This window comes from Toxorhynchites rutilus, chromosome 1, assembly GCF_029784135.1.
Source record: "Toxorhynchites rutilus septentrionalis strain SRP chromosome 1, ASM2978413v1, whole genome shotgun sequence".
Taxonomy (NCBI): Eukaryota; Metazoa; Arthropoda; class Insecta; order Diptera; family Culicidae; genus Toxorhynchites; species Toxorhynchites rutilus.
This window is the reverse complement of record NC_073744.1, coordinates 29,446,084-29,466,555: the sequence shown is the minus strand read 5'-3', so window position 1 is coordinate 29,466,555 and position 20,472 is coordinate 29,446,084. Positions and strand designations below refer to the sequence as shown.

At 41.8% G+C, this 20,472-nt stretch overlaps 1 protein-coding gene across 3 annotated transcripts in view; it reads right to left on the bottom strand.

Moving 5' to 3' along the window:
• LOC129763374 (diacylglycerol kinase theta) overlaps nucleotides 1–20,472 on the bottom strand; it is a 60,703-nt gene that overhangs the window by 14,186 nt on the left and 26,045 nt on the right. For 2 of the 3 annotated variants that reach the window (XM_055762375.1, XM_055762376.1), the window contains exons 5-15: nucleotides 18,907–20,004; nucleotides 12,434–12,589; nucleotides 11,915–12,051; nucleotides 11,727–11,839; nucleotides 5,714–6,200; nucleotides 5,411–5,640; nucleotides 5,193–5,341; nucleotides 4,944–5,123; nucleotides 3,609–3,900; nucleotides 3,382–3,538; nucleotides 3,213–3,320 (exon numbers count right to left, since the gene is read on the bottom strand). In XM_055762375.1, coding sequence (XP_055618350.1) covers nucleotides 3,213–3,320; nucleotides 3,382–3,538; nucleotides 3,609–3,900; nucleotides 4,944–5,123; nucleotides 5,193–5,341; nucleotides 5,411–5,640; nucleotides 5,714–6,200; nucleotides 11,727–11,839; nucleotides 11,915–12,051; nucleotides 12,434–12,589; nucleotides 18,907–20,004 — 3,107 coding nt within the window. Of the gene's footprint in view, nucleotides 1–3,212; nucleotides 3,321–3,381; nucleotides 3,539–3,608; nucleotides 3,901–4,859; nucleotides 5,124–5,192; nucleotides 5,342–5,410; nucleotides 5,641–5,713; nucleotides 6,201–11,726; nucleotides 11,840–11,914; nucleotides 12,052–12,433; nucleotides 12,590–18,906; nucleotides 20,005–20,472 lie in introns of all 3 variants that reach the window. The other variant, XM_055762374.1, reaches the window with a different exon arrangement.

The window sequence follows — 20,472 nt, the reverse complement described above, 5'->3', positions numbered from 1 at the left end:
GGTTTTGGAATTGATTTTGTCTAAGCATTTTTAGCAAACAGTTATAAGGTCATTTAGCGGTGTTCTGCTGTTGCTTTCCATATACAAATCTAATGTACTGTATGTACACATTAAAAATGAAGAAACATCTAGTTGTTTTTCTCTTTCTCTGTGTCTTCCGGTTGCTGTTGTTACTTTTGGTTTGGTAATGATCTAGCTGTGTGTGGTACGGTTGGGTTTTTTCTCGAAACAGTTTCAAGTAGCTTTAACTGAGTTTTAATTTTCTCATCTCAACTTCGTTATTAAACCTTTGTTGACGGTCACTTCTTTTGTAAATTGTAAGCATGTTCTCGTAAGTAGGAATAATTAACATGCAAATATAGCGTGTTCTTTTAAAAAATGACTGATTTTAGCGATTGACTTTGCGGTTACCCTGTCACCTCGTGGTGAATTCATCTTTGCATCGTAAACACGTTGTGTACAGAAAAAATGGACAGCGTTATCAGTTGATTTGCAGTAGCTACGGCGAAAACAGTCAAGCAACAACGCTCAATTCTTTGTTCGTACTAACGTTTGCATTTGAAAAATGAACAAAAATTGCCGATTTTTCATGGATTTACGTTCACACGCACTGACGAAACCACCCATGCAGCATAAATCATAGTAACCTATGAGTCAGCAGGAGAAATTTGGTATTTTGGTAATTTGTGGTACCCAAGTAGGCGAACCCGCCCAACGTCCCCCAGCTGCGTCCCACCGAGAATTTCTGGGCAAACCTGAAGCGTAAGATCTACTCCAACAATTTTGTTGCGAAAACTGAGAAGGAATTGATAAATAAAACGTAGAAAGAACTCAAAAACATCCCTACACGCATGTTTTCGTCCGCAATGGCGAATGTTCCGGTTAACTGCTGGAAGGCGGCTCGCAAGGGCGTATATTTTTTTGCAAATGAGCTATACAATTACCTTTCATGGGAAATTTATCAAACTCAATCACCTGTTTTATTTTTTTTTCATCACTATCCGAAAATAGTTCATTTTTTTAATGCAAACGTTACCAGCTCCTGCCCGGGGCGAAGAAGTTCGAGGACATCGTGAAGGCTTTCACAACATCCTCTTCTTTGTGGAGGAAGGCGAAAGCGTTGAACGGAACCCTGGTTCCTATAGCCCAACGGTGCTGTCCGACCATAAAGTGCAGCAGAAGCTGATGTGGAAGACCGAGAGCAAGTGACTTCATCGTTTCGCGCCTATAGCGCGAGCCATCGGCCAAACGGTGAAGAAATACGTGACTAAAATGGATATCGAGGCCGAGGTGAGTCGAAGCCGGCAGTGTTTGAGGATGCAGGCGAAAAAGATCTTTCCGAACAAGCCCTACGTCGCAGGACGGCAGAGAATTAATGCTTTACGTCTCTCACCAAGGAAGTAAGGGATGATGTCAAATATATCTCCCATAACAAGTTTTCGAAAAAGGCCCTTCTGTGGCGATCATCTTGCGAATTGCTCTTTCCTTCGGGACTTGCGGTAAACAGGGAGACATAAAGTACGAAGTGTACGAAGTATCACGCGTGGTCTATTGGCCTATGAAGAGGATCTACTGCAATAATTTCGTGGCCAAACCGGAGAAGCAACGGATCACCAAGGCCGCGAAAGAACTGAAGAAGATGTCGACATCCATCTTTTCATCGGTCATGGTTAAGCTTCCAGCTAACAATAAATAAGTACCTGGCTAAAATTGCGATAATCCAGAAGAAGCGCGTGAAGATGCTGGTGTAAAACATCTTCCGGCGAAGCCCAACGTCATGGTCATAAAGGGTGACGAGACCTGCTTGACGCTGTACGGCAACGACTTTACGCGCTTTACGTCCCTCATGGGTACTTGACGTCAAATATATCTCCCACATCAGGTTTTTGAAGAACGTTCTGCTGTGGCTTACGATCAGCGAAAGGAGACTGTCAAAGCCAATGTTCTTTTCTTAGGGCCTTGCGGTGAACGGGGAGATATAAAGTACGAAGTGTCTGCCGGAAGTTGTCGCTTTCCATAAGGAGTATTACGCCGGACCGGATTACTCCGGATCAACCGGAGGATCTACTCCAATAATGTCGTGCCCAAAACGGAGAAGCTACTTATTGCCAAGACCACGAAAGAGCTGAAGAACATGCCGATAACCATCTTTTCATCGGTCATGGCTAAGGTTCCAGCCAACTGCCGTAAGGACGCCTAGCAGGGCGTCGAAACATTTTTGTAAACGGCTTAATAAACGTAGAATTTGAGGAAAATTTGTTCCATTGACTACATCTACATCTTTTGTAGATTTTTTTTCACCGCCATCCGAAATTAGTTCAATGCATACGTTACGCGACACGTTGAATAAATTTGAAGATATGAATCTCTAGAAATCGCTCTACACTCTACACTCTAACGAAATCAACACACCAGGGATCCTGTCCAATAACAATTGATGGAATTGAGTTCGGCCACATGTTTAGAGGCACTTCGATGGGTTGGCCTACTATACTCGCCATGTTCAACAGATTTTCCTTTTGTTCCGGTCGGTATTTCATGGCCTGGCTGGTCGAACAGGCCTTCACTTCTTATGGAGAGAAGGCTGAGAGCAATTGGTCGATGCTATCTTGCATTTACAAGGCGTGGAAAAACATTCTTTTTCCATTTAAAAAAATTAAATTTTTCGCAAATTTCAATAAATTTCCATAAACCATCTCGACTACTTGAAACTATTTCGAAGAAACATTGGATCGCGTTGGGACCAATCTTTCGGTAATAATCTTCTAGCAACAAATTAATCTCTCGTTGTTTTAAATCATATTTTCGTTTTGCAATAAAAAGGCTTTTTAATCATATGTTTTAATGGAGGAATAGCTAGGGAGAAGCCATGCATTCACAAGCTGTTAGGGGGCAATTGTTGAGACAACCGATATTGTTCTCCAAGACATGGAAAAATGGAAATTTTCATAGAAAGAGATGGTAGTTCGAATCGGGGGATGGGAACACTATGCAGCATGCAAATTTGATCTTATTATAGTTCATATTCAGTGGCGTGGATGTTATCGCAGATAGATGAACTTGCAAGGAATTCGAATCACTACTGAAGCCTATATGTTTGTATCTTGGTGGATAACTTTCCGAGAATGTTAGATGAGTATGAAACGGAAGCAACGCATGCAAATTCAATCTGAGCAAAGTAGAACAACAGTGCATGTAGAAAATATACTGACCTTCAGAGCAGATTTTAAGACGACCACATCCCCTGGACTCTGTACCCATGGCTCCCCGTCGACTTGCACCGGTATATCCGAGTGCAGATGGATCTTAATGTGACCACCCTGGGTGATTGGAATAAAAAATGAACAATCGATGAAGATACTCAAGATTGTGATATCTTACCTGGGCTATTCGCATTGCGGATCGCAGACCGGACTGTATCTGTCCGAGATGAACCACTCCAGTCACTCCAACAACTTCCAGCATTCCATCCCAGTGATTAGGTTTGCTGAACTGATCCTCCTTTTCAGGTCCCCACGGATTGGCACCGGATCCCCAACTGAAAAGGCATAACTTGCAAAATGAGCAATGATTCGAAACCGATATAAAGGGATAGAGTAGCACTTCACCTCAAGATGTTCAGAATGATGATGCCCTCGACGGGTGGCAGATCGACCACCCTTCCGTCGACCTCGAGTCGTAACTCTTTGTGCAGCTCCTTGACCATCTTCCGGCCCACCATCTTGCGTAGGCCCATCTTCACGTACACGCCCTTGTTGTGCAGCCGGGAGTTGAACTTGTTCGGGTTCTCCTCCCGTGCATTGTGGAAGTCCAGACACAGATCGGCATCAATGCCAATACCGAAGTAATTGTTCATCACGAAAATTTGCGAGTTGTCCTCACTCTGGCTCGCTCCGACGACTGGAGGTGATAGCGAGGAAATGGGGGAAAGGTTGTAGTTGACATGGAGCGATTGTAAAACGTCAATTGGGGACAGATACAAGACTCTCAAGCTAGTTTTAATATACAGATGGTGGCCCTCGGTATTCGTGGATGGAATTCAATCTACTTGTATGATACAATTGTGGACAGCACCAATAGATCATATGGAGAGAATGGTTTGGAAGAAGGCGAGAAGTTCTCAATAAAAGGGCACTTGAAGAGATTTTCCCGATAATGACATTAGCTTAACACAAATAATTCAACATCTTCTTAGAGCTATCTTACACCCTAGATTAACATCAATAGTATCGCTACAGACACCAATAACAACAGCATATTCAAAATGGTAAATCATCGTCACAACATCTATCAAAAATGCAACCACCAATGTGATCTCGTTATAAATGTTTTTTTTTTTCGTTTTCACATATCTGTTATATATAGATGTGACCCGAAGCGGAATCATTTAATCCTTTCACGTTAAGATCATACTTGAACGGCTAAGTGTTCCGAGCGTGGCATTTATAGTCAAGATGCATGTTGAAAAGGTCATTTTATGTTACACAAAGGAAGTTAATACACTTCAGAACAGCTCCAAATTCGTACCGGATTCAAACCAAATACAATTTACCCGACACAAGTTGTTTGGGTCATACTCAATGATACTTTTGATTGAGGGGATTTTGGAACTGGTTGTGTTTTAGTTTTTTTTTGCGGTGATCACCACGGTGATTCCACCCGTTTGTGGGTGTCGAATCCCCCGTAACCAATCACCGCCTTTTGGAACAACTACAGTATACTAATCACTTCAAAAATGCGGACAGCCACAGAAAAACGGAAAATAATGGGTAGCATCACAAATTTTTGCGTGTTTGTGTTTTGGGTGTGTTGTAGCGATCAAATAAAACAATACAGTTCCATTGATAACAATAAATGACCTTGCGTTTGACTTGGGCTGATCGTCGCCGCGGGATGATGATGTTGATTCTGTTGTATCGTTTGTTGTATTTTCTTCTTCTTACCCGCTGAGTTGGTCGGTGGTTTCGGGGCAGCATCCTCCGGCTTGTCCTCGGGATGGAATACCACTGTCCAGCGATCCAACCGAATTTCCTCCGCGTCGATTACGTCGCGAAGCAAATTAAGCGGATCCTCGCCCCCGGTGTAGCCTGCGCCCCACCGTAGCACTCGAGCCAAATCGTTTCCTGTGAGGACGCGTGGAAGACAGCTGTTAGCATATGATTCTCAACATCCGATCCAAATGTGCTACTTACCAGTGCCCAGAGGAACGATTGCACACGGTGGACTAGAACATTCAGAATCCTGACCAACGTTGTCCAAGCATTGAAGTACCCAGCCGATTGTTCCGTCACCTCCACAAACTAAAATTTTGTAATCCTGAATGTGTCTGAATACGTACAGTCTGTAGGGGAAAAAGAAACACAATGAGAATGACTAGGTTTTCTTCCGAAAGACATGCGTTTGACATTACCCAGGCAGTGGTCCACCATTATCCAGATCAAATACTTGATATGGATTCAATAATTTACGAAAACTACTAATAAGCTCTAAACCCTGGCATCCGCCGGACTTGACGTTAACGAACACTAGCAGCGGCTGGACTCCCTGCGGGACCATACTGGGTTCGATGTTCGGCAACAGCAGTACTAGCAGATGTTTTTCCTCGTACTTGGATTCTCGCAAGGCTTGGAATGCCCGAACCTGAAAGGCGAAAAAATGAAACAGAATAAGTACAATATTTCGTATTTTCGCGGCTCGCAATCTGGACACGCACAGCTTTGGATGCGTTTTCGTAGGTTATCACTAGCGATCCATACTCGTAGTAGATCGGACCGATGCTGCTAAACTTGTTCTCGAAACCTAGAAATTCAGTCAGGATGTGTTCGTAGTTCCGCTGCGACAGACCCGGAGGTAGATTGCCCACGAACAGCGCCAGGTTGGGCCCGTGCGGGTCCTGCTTGAGCTGCAGATAGAAGCGCATCATCTCCATCTGGCGTATCGAGTCCTTGCCCAGCTGCTTCATGATCTCCCAGGGGCGCTCGTTCCACGACAGCACTCGCTCGGTGACGCCCCGATCGAGCAAGATCTCCGAGCAGCGGTAGTCCTCGATTTGGTGTCTCTGGAGGCCAAACTTCTTCAACGATTCGCCGATGAGATCCTTCACCGTGGTGTCGTTATCCACCGGGATGTTCACGTAAGCGTTCTCCACCTGCAACTTGCCCGGGTAGACCCTCACGAAGCCGTGGTCGTTCTCCCGGTCGCTGGAAAGAGGCAAAAATGGGGACGCTAAGTGAGGGAATAATTGCTGCATCAGATTTGATTCAGTTATAATCCGGAATCACTGTTCATTTTATAGCAGCGGTCATAGTAGGCCTATCTGAATTTTTTGAAAGCAAATTGTTTGGAGAACCTGTATCTTTCGACGACAAAAAATTACGTTAATTCGTTTTGTTTTGAAAAAATTGTATAGGATTGAAACCGAGAGAAGAAACTTGATTTTGGACATCTACATCAAAAATTCGGCGTTGACTGGTACTAAAATCGTGAAATCGCTGAACTAAATCGGCCGTGTATGATGTGCTTAAACTGTTGTTCGGATAGATCAGAGGACGAGCCGTAGTGGAACTTACGGAAGCTGACGTTGATCGCCAGAAAACACAACTCGAAGGATATCGTACTATCCGTGCCTGCAAGCAACCAAACAGGAAGCCGAAGCTAAATCTGGTGGCCAAAAATGCGCTCGCAAGTTGTACATTAATGTCTTGACAAAGTGCGAAGCATGCATGCTGATAGATGACGAAACGTACGTGCAAATGGATTTCGAACAGCTCCCAGGCTTGATGTTCTATAAGGCTACTGCCAGAGGAGATGATAGTTACTGCCAGAGGAGATGATGATGATGCCAAGAAGTTCTGGTTTTGGCAAGGGATATGCAGCTGTGGAGAGAAAACCAAGGTTCTCGACACCGGACTCGAAAATGTATAGGGAAAAGTACCCGCAGAACGTCTCCTCCTGTTTTAAAAATCAAAAACTTGTCATTTAAATCTCACAAAGGTTCGATAAAGTTTTGGCCACCTTTGGAAAACTGCCACTACAGTCGAGAGATGCTTCAATGGTACCGTTACAATTACTTTAAAAAAGACTCCGATCCTCCCAATTGCACCCAATTCCGCCCAATCGTAAAATATTGGGCAATTGTCCAGCGGAAATTGAAGAAGGGTGCCAAAGCGGGATGCTGCAGGCGTGAAATGATCGTGTAATAAAATGGTCAATGAGGTTGACCAACAGAGAGTCCAAACTTCGATGGAGGGAATCCGAAGAAAAGTACGAAAATTCATCAAACTGTAACGGATTTTGTTTTTCAATATTTCTGAAAAGAACAATAAATTATCTGCGTTTTGATGAAAACACGTTTTTTTACTTTTCACCGATCCCGAGATTCGACTGGTTTTGTGACTAAATGAATTCTGAATGAAGTGGCGTAGCGTGATCCGGTGACACCGGGGCGGATTGCTTGGTGATCACCCCATCGAAGTTCGCATAAATTGGTTTCAAAGCACGATAATGAGTACTTCATCGAGTTTGTGACAAACTTTTCACCGTCACACCTGTATGGCTCAAATCCTAGCAATGGGTTGAAACTACGATATGCTTCGTACATACTTATGAAATTTTCAGGAAAATTCTCGTATGGGGAGATAATTAGAACGATGTACCAAAAACGCCTTGTTGATGTTGTAACGGTATCCATTTCTCCAGTCAGTGCGAGTACTAGGAACATAACTGCCAGGACTGGGGCCAGAATAAATGCTTCTGTGGGTGCTTTGAGTGCTTTGTTGTGCACCCGTGGCCGAGTGGTTAGCGTCCCACACTATCATGCCGGGTGTTCGGGTTCGATTCCCGTTCTGGTTGGGGGATTTTTCGTCAAAGAAAATTCTTCCGGCTTGCACTGTGGTCACGCGTATTCTAGAGCTTGCCACTTTAGAGTACATTCAAGGCGTGTTATTCGGCATAGAAATCTCAACCAAGTATTAATGAACGACGCTAGTTAATGAATACGTTGAGACGGCAAAAGTTCCACAGGGAACGTTAACGCCATTCAAGAAGAAGAAGGGTGCTTTGAGTAGCGTCCGAAGTTCAACAGAGGAAATCATACAAACAAATATCATGATAGGTGAACGAATGCGGTCTTTATCAAAAATTATGTTAATCACGTCATAAAACTTAGACCAGAGGGCGGAATCCTTACAGGAAGCATCTCTGTTACAGATCAACACCCTGTCACAGTACCTCTGGAGGTAGATCTTCCGCGGAAGTACTACTACGAAGAGCCCTGCGAACATCGTTCCAACTGCTTCGTCCACCAGTAAGTTCAACGAGGTCGCAAACCTCAAGCAAAACCAGTAGTTCGATGCGAAACACGAAGAAGTTTTTCCAGGTGTATGCTCAAGTTAACCGAAACAACGAATTAATCTCCTTGATTGGTGTGGAGCGAGTGTGTGCAGTAATGTGCAATGTTTGACTACCGGAACGACAACGGCTAATTTGCAGTCACAGGTAGTGATACCCGATTTTTTAAATTAATCGTTCATCAGCTAATCGAATAGTTTTCAACAGTTCACTATTCGATACGATTAATCGCCCCAAATAATCGATGAATCGATTAATCGTCGCACTGAGAGAAATAATTAGCTAGAACAATATTTCTCATTTGCTAGAAAGCCATCTGAAATCAAAAAAGTGTTCGTTCCGCCCGAAAATCAATTATTATCTCCCCCAAACTCGTAAACGAAGCTCAATTCGCGTTGACGGCGTTTACGAATCTAGGAGAGCGTCAAAGATAATGATTGATATTCAGGATAAAAATGCAGCGGTCATACGTTTTTTTCTCAGGATTTGAATCGATTAATCGACATAAATTATTCGTTCGCTTCGATTATTGGTTGTGCAGTATTCGTTCGATTAATACTCGATTTCTGTAGGAAGTATTCGATTAATCGATTAATCGAACGATTATCGGGGATCACTAGTCACAAGGACCAACTGCAAAAAACTCTACGGAAGTATAAAGCCGAAGTCACCCGAACCAGTTAGGTTCGTGGTTTCCTGACGATTGAATCCGTTGATTTTTAGTGCTGCTCCAGAGGAAGAACTATACGACACTCAGCGAGAGATCCTGCGACAGCTCATGGAACCACCAGCTAAACAGCGTCGAGCTCGTGAGTTCAAGAGACAGCCTGGCGCTGAAGATGCGATACAGCGTCGGTCGACGCGCCAACGTCGAAAACCTATTTCATGATCTTTGAATAGGTTTCGGCACGAATGCAGAAGCTCTCGCTTCTGGGTTCTGGCTTTTTTTCATTAGAGTGTGGATTGTCAATTGTAGTAACCTGTAGATTCCTTTCAATTAAACATTTTTGTTTCGACGAAAACCATTTGCTGACCCATTTTTCGACACCTTCATATTCGGCGAAGTGCTGCTCTGCAAGTGTATGTCTACAGGTAATAATCTGTTGGGGCCAGATCTGAAGTATACGGGGGATGAGAAAACGTTTCCCAGTTAAGCACCGTACACCGTTCTTCGTTGCCTCAATCAGTCTTGTCAGTTTTCGGGGAAAGTCGTGTTCGTCCATGATCCTCCATAACTGTTGTCGGTCGATTGTATCATATGCGGTCTTGAAGTCAACGAACGAAGATGTGGTGGGTAGGGGCTTGATTCTCGGCACTTTTGGAAGATCTGCCGCAGTGTAAAATCTGGTCCGCTGTCGAGCAACCGAGCATGAATTCGGCCTGGTAAAAGTGGCCTTTGGCGTTTAGTTTCTTGAAGAACTTCCGCGATTCTCGAGAACGATAAAGCAGCTCCATCTCCTCACGCTCTTTCTCTTCCAGGCGCGCTTTTATCCCGAAAGAGATGTGTTTGCTGCCTTCGCTTCAGTCTGTATCGTTCCACGTTTTGTCGAGTCGCTCGTTGCAGCATGGCTCCGCGTGCTGCATCCCTCTCGTTCAGGAGCGCTCGGCCCTCGTCGTCAAATCATTCGTTCCGTTGTCTGCTGTGCTGCTAATTGCTGCTTTCAAGGTGTTCCAGCATTCATCGAGGGGGTAGCATCCAGTTCGTCTACCCCCGGTAACGCAGCTTCAAGACGCTGCTAGTATGTTGTAGCAACGTTCGGCTTCTATAGTCGTCGTAGGTGGTACCGTGGTGAGCGCTAGTGTTTTATGTTATTGACGACTGAGACGGAAACGTAGAACGCAGTTTGATTATCACCGGGTAGTGGTCTGAATCGATGTTAGCGCCACGATAGGTTCTGACGTCGATGATATCCAAGAAGTGCCAATCGTCGATCAAAACGTGGTCAATTTGTGTTTCTGTTTGTTGTGGTGATATCCAGGTGTAACGGTATTGGTGGCTGTGCTGGAAGAAGGTGCTACGCATGGCCATGTTCTTGGAGGCAGCGAAGTCAATAAGTCTTAGCCCGTTGTCGTTGTCGTTGATTCGATGATGGGCGCTGAACCTACCAATTACCGGTCTGAACTCCTTGTCTTGGCCGACCTGAGCGTTTAGACCACCGATGACGATTTTGATGTCCTGTTTTGGGCAGCGATCGTATTTTCGCTCTAGCTGCACGTAGAATTCTTCTTTATCGATATTCGATCACAACGTACGACAGCAAACCTCATCGTCATCGGTGCTAGATGGGGGCTGTGGACGTTGATAATGCTGATGTTGAAGAAGTGGCTTCGCATCCTCAATCTGCACATTCTTTCATTGATCGGCCACCAGCTAATCACCTGTTTTTGCATCTCCTCCAAAACGATGAAAGCTGTATCCAGCTCGTGTGTGTTGCCGTGTTCTTTGCGTAGATCTGGTCCGATTGTTCTGTCTCGAATTATTTTGTGAATATTCCTGTACGTTTCATTTTTACGGATGGCTTGAATCACGAATAGGGTCTATTTTATGCCTGCAGGTACGCGAAGTACCGATGGTATGCTTAGTCCAGTCATTTACCAACATGTCCATTATACCTGCATCGATAAAAATGTTCTACTTTTTGGCTTGTTTTAATTTCAGTAAAACACATGAAAAAACACATTTCTATAAAACATTTGGCCAACTATTTCGAAAACCAGCATATTGAACTGTAAGAAACTGCTTTTAAGTTTTGGAAAACATGAGTTTCCAAAGATACAATTGAAGTTCTTCTTAACATATACGTCTTACCTCCACTTCCCCTAATTGTGAAAATTTCTTCAAATCGTAGAGCAATAGTTTTAAATAGCAATGAATGATATATTTCGAAACAAAAATTAACCGGGCAAACGTATGCCGTCCGACGCTCGCTAAAGCTTGGTCGGACCTTACGAAAGGTTCGTATCCTATGTTTCAAGCTAACCGGGCAATCTGTGGAACAGATTTGCGTTCGAGAGACCGCCGCTTCCGACGGCGGGTCGGCGGTTGGCTCGAATCGCGTCATCTTGGCGGCTTGGACCGCCTCGATTTCTTATCCTCGTTAAATGGAGATTTCGACCTCATTACATTGACCTCAGAATAATTTTCGAAAAACGAAAACGAAAAAATGTATTTATAATAGAAACTACGCTTTTTTTCTGTGAATCTTTTATACCCATGATGTTTTTCCCGCGCCACAATATTTCTAGGCTACTCGAACTTTTTGCTAACGGTTGTTTCTATTGCAGTTGTTTTCTGGAGCGATTTTTCCGGTCACTGTCACAGATATGCTATAAACAGGACAAGCAAAGTAAAACCGTTTGAACACACAAAAACCTACCGAAATCGCAAGTAAATTGCAGGCCGTTTTCCTTCCACTCGATGCAGATTCAGGACCGGCGTTGGGTCCTGTAGTCTTACTTCCTCGCCGTAAAGATCGGTAAGAAAAAATAGCTGCAAGCAGGGAAAAACAAAAAGTGCAATTAGCGAATTTCATTGAGCGAAATACAAAGCTCTTAAATAACTCACATTGGAATCCCTGGCTATATGAAAGGCCCTCAAGGCGGTGGTCAGTAATTGTTCTAACGAGCATGTTCTAGGTACGGTGATGGCTCTAAATATTCTTCTTCGATATGAACAGTTGCCGTCGAATACTTTGATTGTTTCTGTGCGTGAGGGAGGAAAATAGACAAAAACATGATTTGGGAAAACAAACTCTCTATGCGCGAGCAGTAATTACGAACGGTAGATTATTCACGAGCGAGAACTTGTAGGTTAGCATGAGACATATTAGCGTGAGTGTGACCTAGGAGCGGGACATCATTCGGGAGTGAGGGCAAAGGATTCCAGCAATCACCGGAAAAGCACCAGTAAGCGAGGAAAACTAACTACATCCCAAATGAGGAAAGCTGGTGATGAGGGGAATTGAGTGATGGTTCGCGAGAGAACTCTTTCGTACTCATTTCACGTACACCATCGAGCAGACGGACACACACAACGCACTCACGCACAGTCGTGTTGCCCAAAAATTGTAAAGACACTACTTACCTTCATCACGTTCTTCCTTTTCCTTATCTTTCTTATCTTTATCTTTGTCGCTCTTGTGCGCAGAATCGGGTTTCGAGTGAGTGCCAGAACTGCTCTCTGCCTTCGGTACGTCGTCGCAGCGTGCGTTATCACTTATCTCCTCCGAGATGCTGCGAGCTACGCGGATGTATGAATACACACACCGCCACCGGAATGGAGAGAAGCAAGAAGAGGAAGAATCGAGAGAAAAAAACATATTGAGTTAATGAGTGAGTGACAGGAAAAGTGAACAGTGAAAGAATATATGAATATCGTAAGAAAAGGTGAGTTCTGATGCACCGAATCTTTTGAACATTAGTGATGGTTCTAAACCGTCGAATCATCGAAACAAACCAGCATCCGATCCACATCAATGTCACCGGAAGATGTTCGTTAGATGAAATGTTGACGACAAGCACAATGCAAGAAGGATTTCGCGGTGAAGGACAAAACTGTAAATTATCTCCCTTAACTTTATCGATTTTACCTTACGGACTGTGCGAGCTTGGAACTGAACTCTCGCTCTCCCTACTTCGTATACACAGCATTGGTATGTTTGAAAATGCATACTGAGTGTGTTCCCTTGTTTTTTTTTTGTTGATTCGTAAAAGAATCACTCTCTCACACACACACACATTAGTTGTTATGAAAGGGGATGCTGGAGTGGTATTGAATCTCGACTGAACACGGAAGCTGTCTGTTGATCCAGTTCGAATGTGAGAAATTTGCAAATAGCGTATTATGACATATCATCGTGACACGCTCTGTTCCATTGGTTTTATACCATGACTTTGCAAACAGTGTAGGCTAATCTGTTGCACAGCGATATTGATTATCCACAGGGTCTTTTTGGAACAATATTTTCCACGTGCGAAGAAAACATGCAGCCAATGCCCATATATTTCCGTTATTGTTTTTTCCTAAAATGCATCCACTTTTTCACTTTAATTATTTCGGATAACGAAAAGAGTTCATTCTTTGCACTTAATTATAATGTAACGCATCCCAATGTGGGACAAAGTAACTTAATGTGAAACAAGCAAACATGCTGAATATAAAATTTATTAAATGTTTTTTTGCAACTCCGAGGAAGACCAGATTTCAATCAGTCAGCTCAAGAGTTGGCGAGGTGGATAACGTCTGGATACGCTTTGATAAAAGGTAGTCTCAACACAGAATGATCTTATAATTATGAAGAACTGTAAAACATTTGTAAAACATTTTAAAACAAACTATAAATATTTTTAATTTCTTATTTTGTAATTTTCAGTCCCAGTTAATCAGTGCTTTCCTACCAAAAAGCTCAACGTCGACCCCTAGGGACCAACTCCGCAGGGCTCAACGTGTTGAGTTTTTCACTTCCAAGATACTATTTAAGTCCGCTAATTTAGATGTTTCACAACTATATCCTACTAGCTGACCCGGCAAACGTTGTATTTCTAGAGAATATTTTGTTTGGTAAAAATAACGATATACTTCAAAAGAGTTTGTATGTTATCGTTCAGATCTGTCAATCTGATCTAAATTATGATTTTCACAGCGAAACATACGTATGTGTACCTCTTATTTTCGAATTTTCCCTTTTTATTTTAAATATGCTTCTTACATATAAAGATATGCATAGTCATTTTTTTCGATTTTTTCAAATCATATCAAATATTTTCCAAAGTACTCTATCATATTAATTTGGGTGAAGACAAACTCACAAAATATATGGACGACGTAGATCTGATCAGCCGTTCTCCCGTGATGATGAGTTGTATAACTACGTGGGAAAAACTCTCTTTTATATATAAAGATACTCAATTTTCTCATTTTTAAAATGGAAGCAACAGAATTTCAAAAAGTTACCCCATAGAAAATGTTTACAACCTCTAAAAAACACCCTATGCAAAATTTCAGCTCAATCGGACTCAAAGAAGAGTGGCGCAAAGCGGTCAAAGTTTGAGTTTTCTGAAAACCGAAAAATAACCCAAGGGGGGTGTGGAGGAAATCGGGGTTTTCTAAAAAAAATTGGCCGAATGTCTTAAAATTGCATGAAACGTCGAGATCTACTGTCATCTCGATTTTTTTTTGTCAAACAACCGACACTCTGGAACTATCTTTCGGAATACGAGGCAAAACATGTGGTTCAGGGTGTCAATGAAAGTGTCATCTCGAATTTTCATATGGAACTTCGAGCTAAATGTTGATTTACACTATAGAATACCAAATGCAAAGTATTAGCTCAATCAGCTTCATTTACTGGTGTCATAGACGTTAAAAATTGAGTTTTTGGAAAACCGAAAAATCACCGGAAATCGGGGTTCTCAAAATTTTGTTTTTGATCTTTTTCATTACGCACAACTAGGGTAACTCGACAAATATTGAACGCTCAAGCTAGGTATGCCCATATTATCTTGATTTCTTAGTGATAATACATGTAATTATTGAAAACTCCACAGCAACAGTCTATAGTAACCATTGAGCGTCATTCCTGTTATATTTATTATATTTTTTCCGTGGTGTTCTGGTACACAAAATTTGAACACATATCCATCCATTCAACCAAATGTTGAACGATCCTCGCTAGAGCTCAGAACCACAAAAGTGATGATATGTGATTCATACGTGCTTAAAAGCGAGGTTCGGTTGTAATTTTTTTTTATTTCTATTTATAACCATTCTAACAATTAAATGGATTTATCGCTGGAAATGAAACAAATTTTGCACCAGCAACAAAGATTAACTAGAATATTGTATTTATTACTAGCTGACCCGGCAAACTTCGTCCTGCCCAAATAATTTTCGTTATTACATCCATCCATAATATCTGATTATTTTCAGACACAATTCTCGTGCAAAAATTTTCATCCACTTGCAAATAACATGTTTCTCCGTTACATGGAATATATGTATGATACACAAAATATGATAGAATGGAGACAGCCCTAAATTGGACAATTCCTTTCTCGAGTTTTGCTCTTATCAATACATTCGGTGATCCATTATTATTTATATAGATAGAAGACGATATAGAAGTGCGAATAACATTAAAAACCATTTCCATTTTCGAACGAAGATCGATTTCGTTACCGCAAACATCAAATGGACTAACAACGCTTGTCAATATGTAAGAGTTGAACACATGCGAATTAAATTTTTCGAATTTTCCCATTTTCCTACAGAGTTTTTCGAAAATTTTCAATTGTCATGTTTGGTTGAAATATGTGCATTATTTTTGTGGGACCCCTTCTCCTTTCCAGAGAAGGAAGGGGTGTCAAACCCTCATAGAAATATTTCTCGTATCCAAAAACCCTCTTATCCCAAATTTGGCTCCATCTGCTTGATTAGTTCTCCAGTTATGCAGAAGTTTGTGTTTCATTTGACTGGCAGCCCCCATGCCCTTAGAGAGGAGGTAGGTGTGTCGGACCACCATAGAAACGTTTCGTGCCCCCTCAAACCTCCACATGCCAAATATGGCTCAATTTGCTTGATTAACTCTCGAATTGTGCAGAAATTCATGTTTCATTTGTATGGGAGCTCCCTTTTAGAGAGGGGGAGGAGTGACTAACTACCATAGAAACGTTTATCGATCTCTAAAACCTCTATATGCTAAGTTTGGTTCTATTTGATTGATTAGTTCTCGAGTTGTTCAGGAACCTCCCGCCCCCTCTTCAGAGAGGGGAAAGGAGTGTCAAACAATCATAAAAACATTTATTGCTCCCTAAAACCTCCATATGCCAAATCTGGTTCCGTTTACTTGATTAGTTCTTGAATTATGCAGAAATGTATGCTTTATTTGTATGGCAGTCTCCCCTCCCTTATAGAGGGGGGGAGGGGTCTCGAACTATCATAAGAACCTTCCCCGATCCCAAAAACCCCTACATACCAATTTTCATGTCGATTGGTTCAGTAATTTCCGAGTCCATAGGAATCGGTCAGACAGACAGACAGAAATCCATTTTTATATATTTTATATATATATATATATATATATTTTATATGACTTGAGCTTATTTTTATGTAGATTTTAATAATTTCGAATTGTGTTTAAAAATGATAAATGATGACTGCTTGTCTTCTTCTGCATAATTGAATAAACAAAAAGGTAGCAATGGCTTTAGTGGTATTTCTGTGTACATTTTTGAACATTTTGGTTCCGGATTTTACCACGTTCTAACCCGTTTAATGGATATATGTTCATACAGGAAATGATTTTTAGCACTTGCATTTGATGTGTCAAAAAAGAGAAAAAAAATACAGATTTCAAACAATGCAAAAACTCACTTCAAATGCAATTACTACACACAATCACAGTCTTATGTCAAGATCCCGTCCGTGCCCCTGGGCCCAGACCAATGAACCTTTTTGTGCCAACATATATCCCAGTTTCAAATTTCTCAGTCAAAATCAATTCACGACTAGCTGAGAAAAACAGTTTGTATATATTTATTGTTATAAAAGGGTCGGGACTACAGGTTTTAGGCATTTAAATAATATAGTTCAATGATTTTCATTGATTTTTTCCAAATTTAGAACTGATTCTAGGCATGCTGATTCGGAAAAGGGCATTGCAATTTAAAACTGTTGTAGGTGTCGACACTCTAAATAACATTAAATAAATCATTCGTTTGACATTTGACGCGACGGTGCTGCTGCAAGCATAGACTGCATGTGTGAATTGATGGAGACGTTCACGGAACGTTTACGGAACGAGTTTATATACATATTATATGTTCTAGGTCCCCCAAAACATGCTGAAGTTCACACCAATTGATATACCATTTCAACAACGACTGGTGCAATGTTCATAACAAGAAATCCAACCCTAAATGGTTCATAGAGCCCGCGTGCTATGCTGACTTTGAGTTTATATAGTTATAGGTCCTCCAATTCATTCTAAAGTTTAGAAGATCATAGGATCAATGTTCTTCGTTGAATTTAATTGATATGAAATTTAACCCAAGTAATCTCGCTTCCGTTTACATCCATTTACATCAATCGACCCTTCAACGAAAATCTCATGTGTCACAACATGCGGCAAAGATTATTTTTAGGTAACCTAAAAGGAAAACCTGTACAATCAGTTAGACTGGCTGTATATTCTATTATTTATCGCATCTTTCTCAATCGAAATCCATCCCACAGTTAAAACCTGAGAAGGTATCCGAAAGAATTTCTCTAAAATCAATTATCCCGGCGATACGTTATTCATTGCTTTATAGAACTCCATTCGCGACGGCGGAGAGTTAACTCTGGGGAACCTGAAAAGATAACCGGAAGAACTCTAAAATCAATCGGACCGGCGTTATATTCTGTTATTCATCTATATTGAACTTCCATCTCGAAGGGACACCGTTTTCTTTCAAAAGCCTGAGAAGCCGAGAGAACTCCTCTAGAAACTATCGTCCCGGAGTTATGTTCCATTATGCGTAAGCTTTATAGAAATTAAATCGCGACGGAGGAGAGTTATCTTTAGGTAACCTGGGAAGGTTACCGAGAGAAGCCCTCTGAAAACAATAGAAGTTTCTCGAATATTGTTTCTCAGTAATGTTCGAACGGTGGGAAACGTTATTTTGATCTGCTCGAATGGTTTATCAATGGTTCATTTTGCTATATTATGAACTACATGTGAATATTACACGAATCTTCGAAGTTAAGCACAGGAATAGATAAAAAAAAATTGTTTTGGATAACTCAAGCCGAACTTCTTAAAATAAAACGATTTTTCAGGATTTCTTCTAGTTTTCTTCCAGTTTTTTAGGAGCAATCTTCCAGTTTTTTGAAAAATATTATTGGCAATTAGTACAAGTGTCTGAATGATCCATTCATGTTTAGTTTTTTATTCGTGAGAGGTTACTTGCAGGACACGTTGTGTATCATTCAATGTTGTTCATATATCCAAACACTCAGCCTCAGTGAAAAAAAGGTTGAGTACAGCTGCTCTTGAGAATCAGTTTGTAATGGTTTGTATCTCTGATATTTTCATTTGGGAAACATTTCAGAAACACTTGAATATATGCACTTTGCAACACATGAAATTCTAGCAAGACCTCGAATCGACAAGATTGACTCGATTTGCGAAATACGAAATTTTCTCGATGTAATAGTGATAGCGATGATCAATTCGATCTACATAATTGGGTCCAATATTCAATAATTTGACAATGTAGGAAATTATTTTGCGGCTGATACGTATGAATAATTTTAATATTATAGAAAGCACGACAGGCAATTTTCAAATAATTTCTGATCAGTTATATTTAATTTTCTGTATTTGAGTAATGATTTCCGTTCACTGCGTGCCTTCAGCGAATATGTGGTCAGTTAGTTTCATTGATATAACGGATTGGTTAAATATCACCAATGGCAATCAATACAAGGCAACATCAATTTACAAAGCATAATGCTAGAAAAAAAAAACACAAGAAAGGACAAAACCAGAAACAGAAATAATTAGAGAAAAACATCACCTCTTGACGCTCTGCATCCCGTCTTGCTCCATCCCATCGAGCATTTTCGCATTCGACGATAAATTCTACCCAACAAATGACTCCGTCGATTTTCCTTATCGTCTCCTCCTGATCCTGCTGCCATAATCTTAGAAGCAGGATTTTGAACATTTAATTTATTACTGTTGCCGGTTTCATCAATCGGCGCTACTGCGCCCCTTCCACCGCCGCCAGGTAAGAATTCTTCATCACTACACGGAGGCATTACGTCACCACTGACTTCTTTCCGATGATCCATCGCAGCAATATCCTCATCGATGAACACAAAATTGCTTACGTCACTGTAGGACAGTACCCGTCGCGCTCCGTCTCTCCTTAGATCCGGCAGTGGTGAACTAGCAACACTCTGACCACTGACGACCACTTCCCTCTCCGCCGAGGATGGTGGCGCTTCCTGTTGGCCATTGGCGATGGTGGTATCATACCAACAAGCATCCCCACTTCCATTTGTTCCCCCGCCGCCGCCGCCGTCGTCATCCGATTTAAACGTTATCGCGGATGCCGTCACAGAAGCTGACTCTGACGTCAGCGGTGAACTGGTTTTCAGCATCAAGAACACCGTCGAGGGGCACAGGGAGGATGCATTCGAGTCGTGATTGTTGTTGCTACAGAGTGGCGAACGCTTCTTGGGCCGGTCCTTGGCTCGGAGGAAAAATCTCGCCTTCGGGATCATTTTCAACCGCTTTGGAATACTATCGCTCTGGTCCTGAAACGATTTGCTCCGCATGACCGTATCCTTGGGTACTAGCTGGGTCCTCCGCATCGCCGGATGGATAAGATTCCTCGTGGGCAGCGACTTGAACTGATGATGATGCTGTTGCTTACCGTGAAAGGTGCTGTAATCCATCGCTCGCAGCAGCAAATCGTTATCGCTGGGGAATAAACGCTGGCTCGACCCACTGTCGGCATCGCAATCGTCGTAGAAGGTGAACACGGGTAGCTTGTGGTAGCGACTGTTGCAGCTCATCCCCATCTGGTGCTCCTCCTCTTCATCTCCGTTCGATGGCACACTGGCGGCACTCGGTTCGAAGTATTCCTGTCCGAGGGCCCACAGTTCCGCTACCCACGCGGGGTTGATTATTTGGGTGTAGTTTTGTTGCGTGTTTATTTTGTTTTTGTATGGTTTATAATGCGTTAGTTGGTTGATGACAACATCAAGAGCACGCGAGAAGAGAGAGAGCGTTGGCGAAGAGTGCAACATTGAACCGAAAAGAGATACATGAAAGATACAAAAGAAAAGTAAAAGAAAAAATTAAATTAAAATGTGATGAGACAAAATGAGTACATTACGTTTATAGTAAAAGGGTGAAAAACAAGGAACGGTGTTGTTTGAAATAAAGGCAAAATATATAAACATGTAAAATTTTGTACATAACTGAATACTGGTAGGAACATTGAAAATTGCAAGAAAAATCAATCGCTCCGCACTGATAATTTGGTTTATTTATATCCAAACTTCCACTGTGCGCACTGATGTCGATACCAAAAGTTCTCATCTCCCGGTATGAAGCCACTTATGGCGGGAAA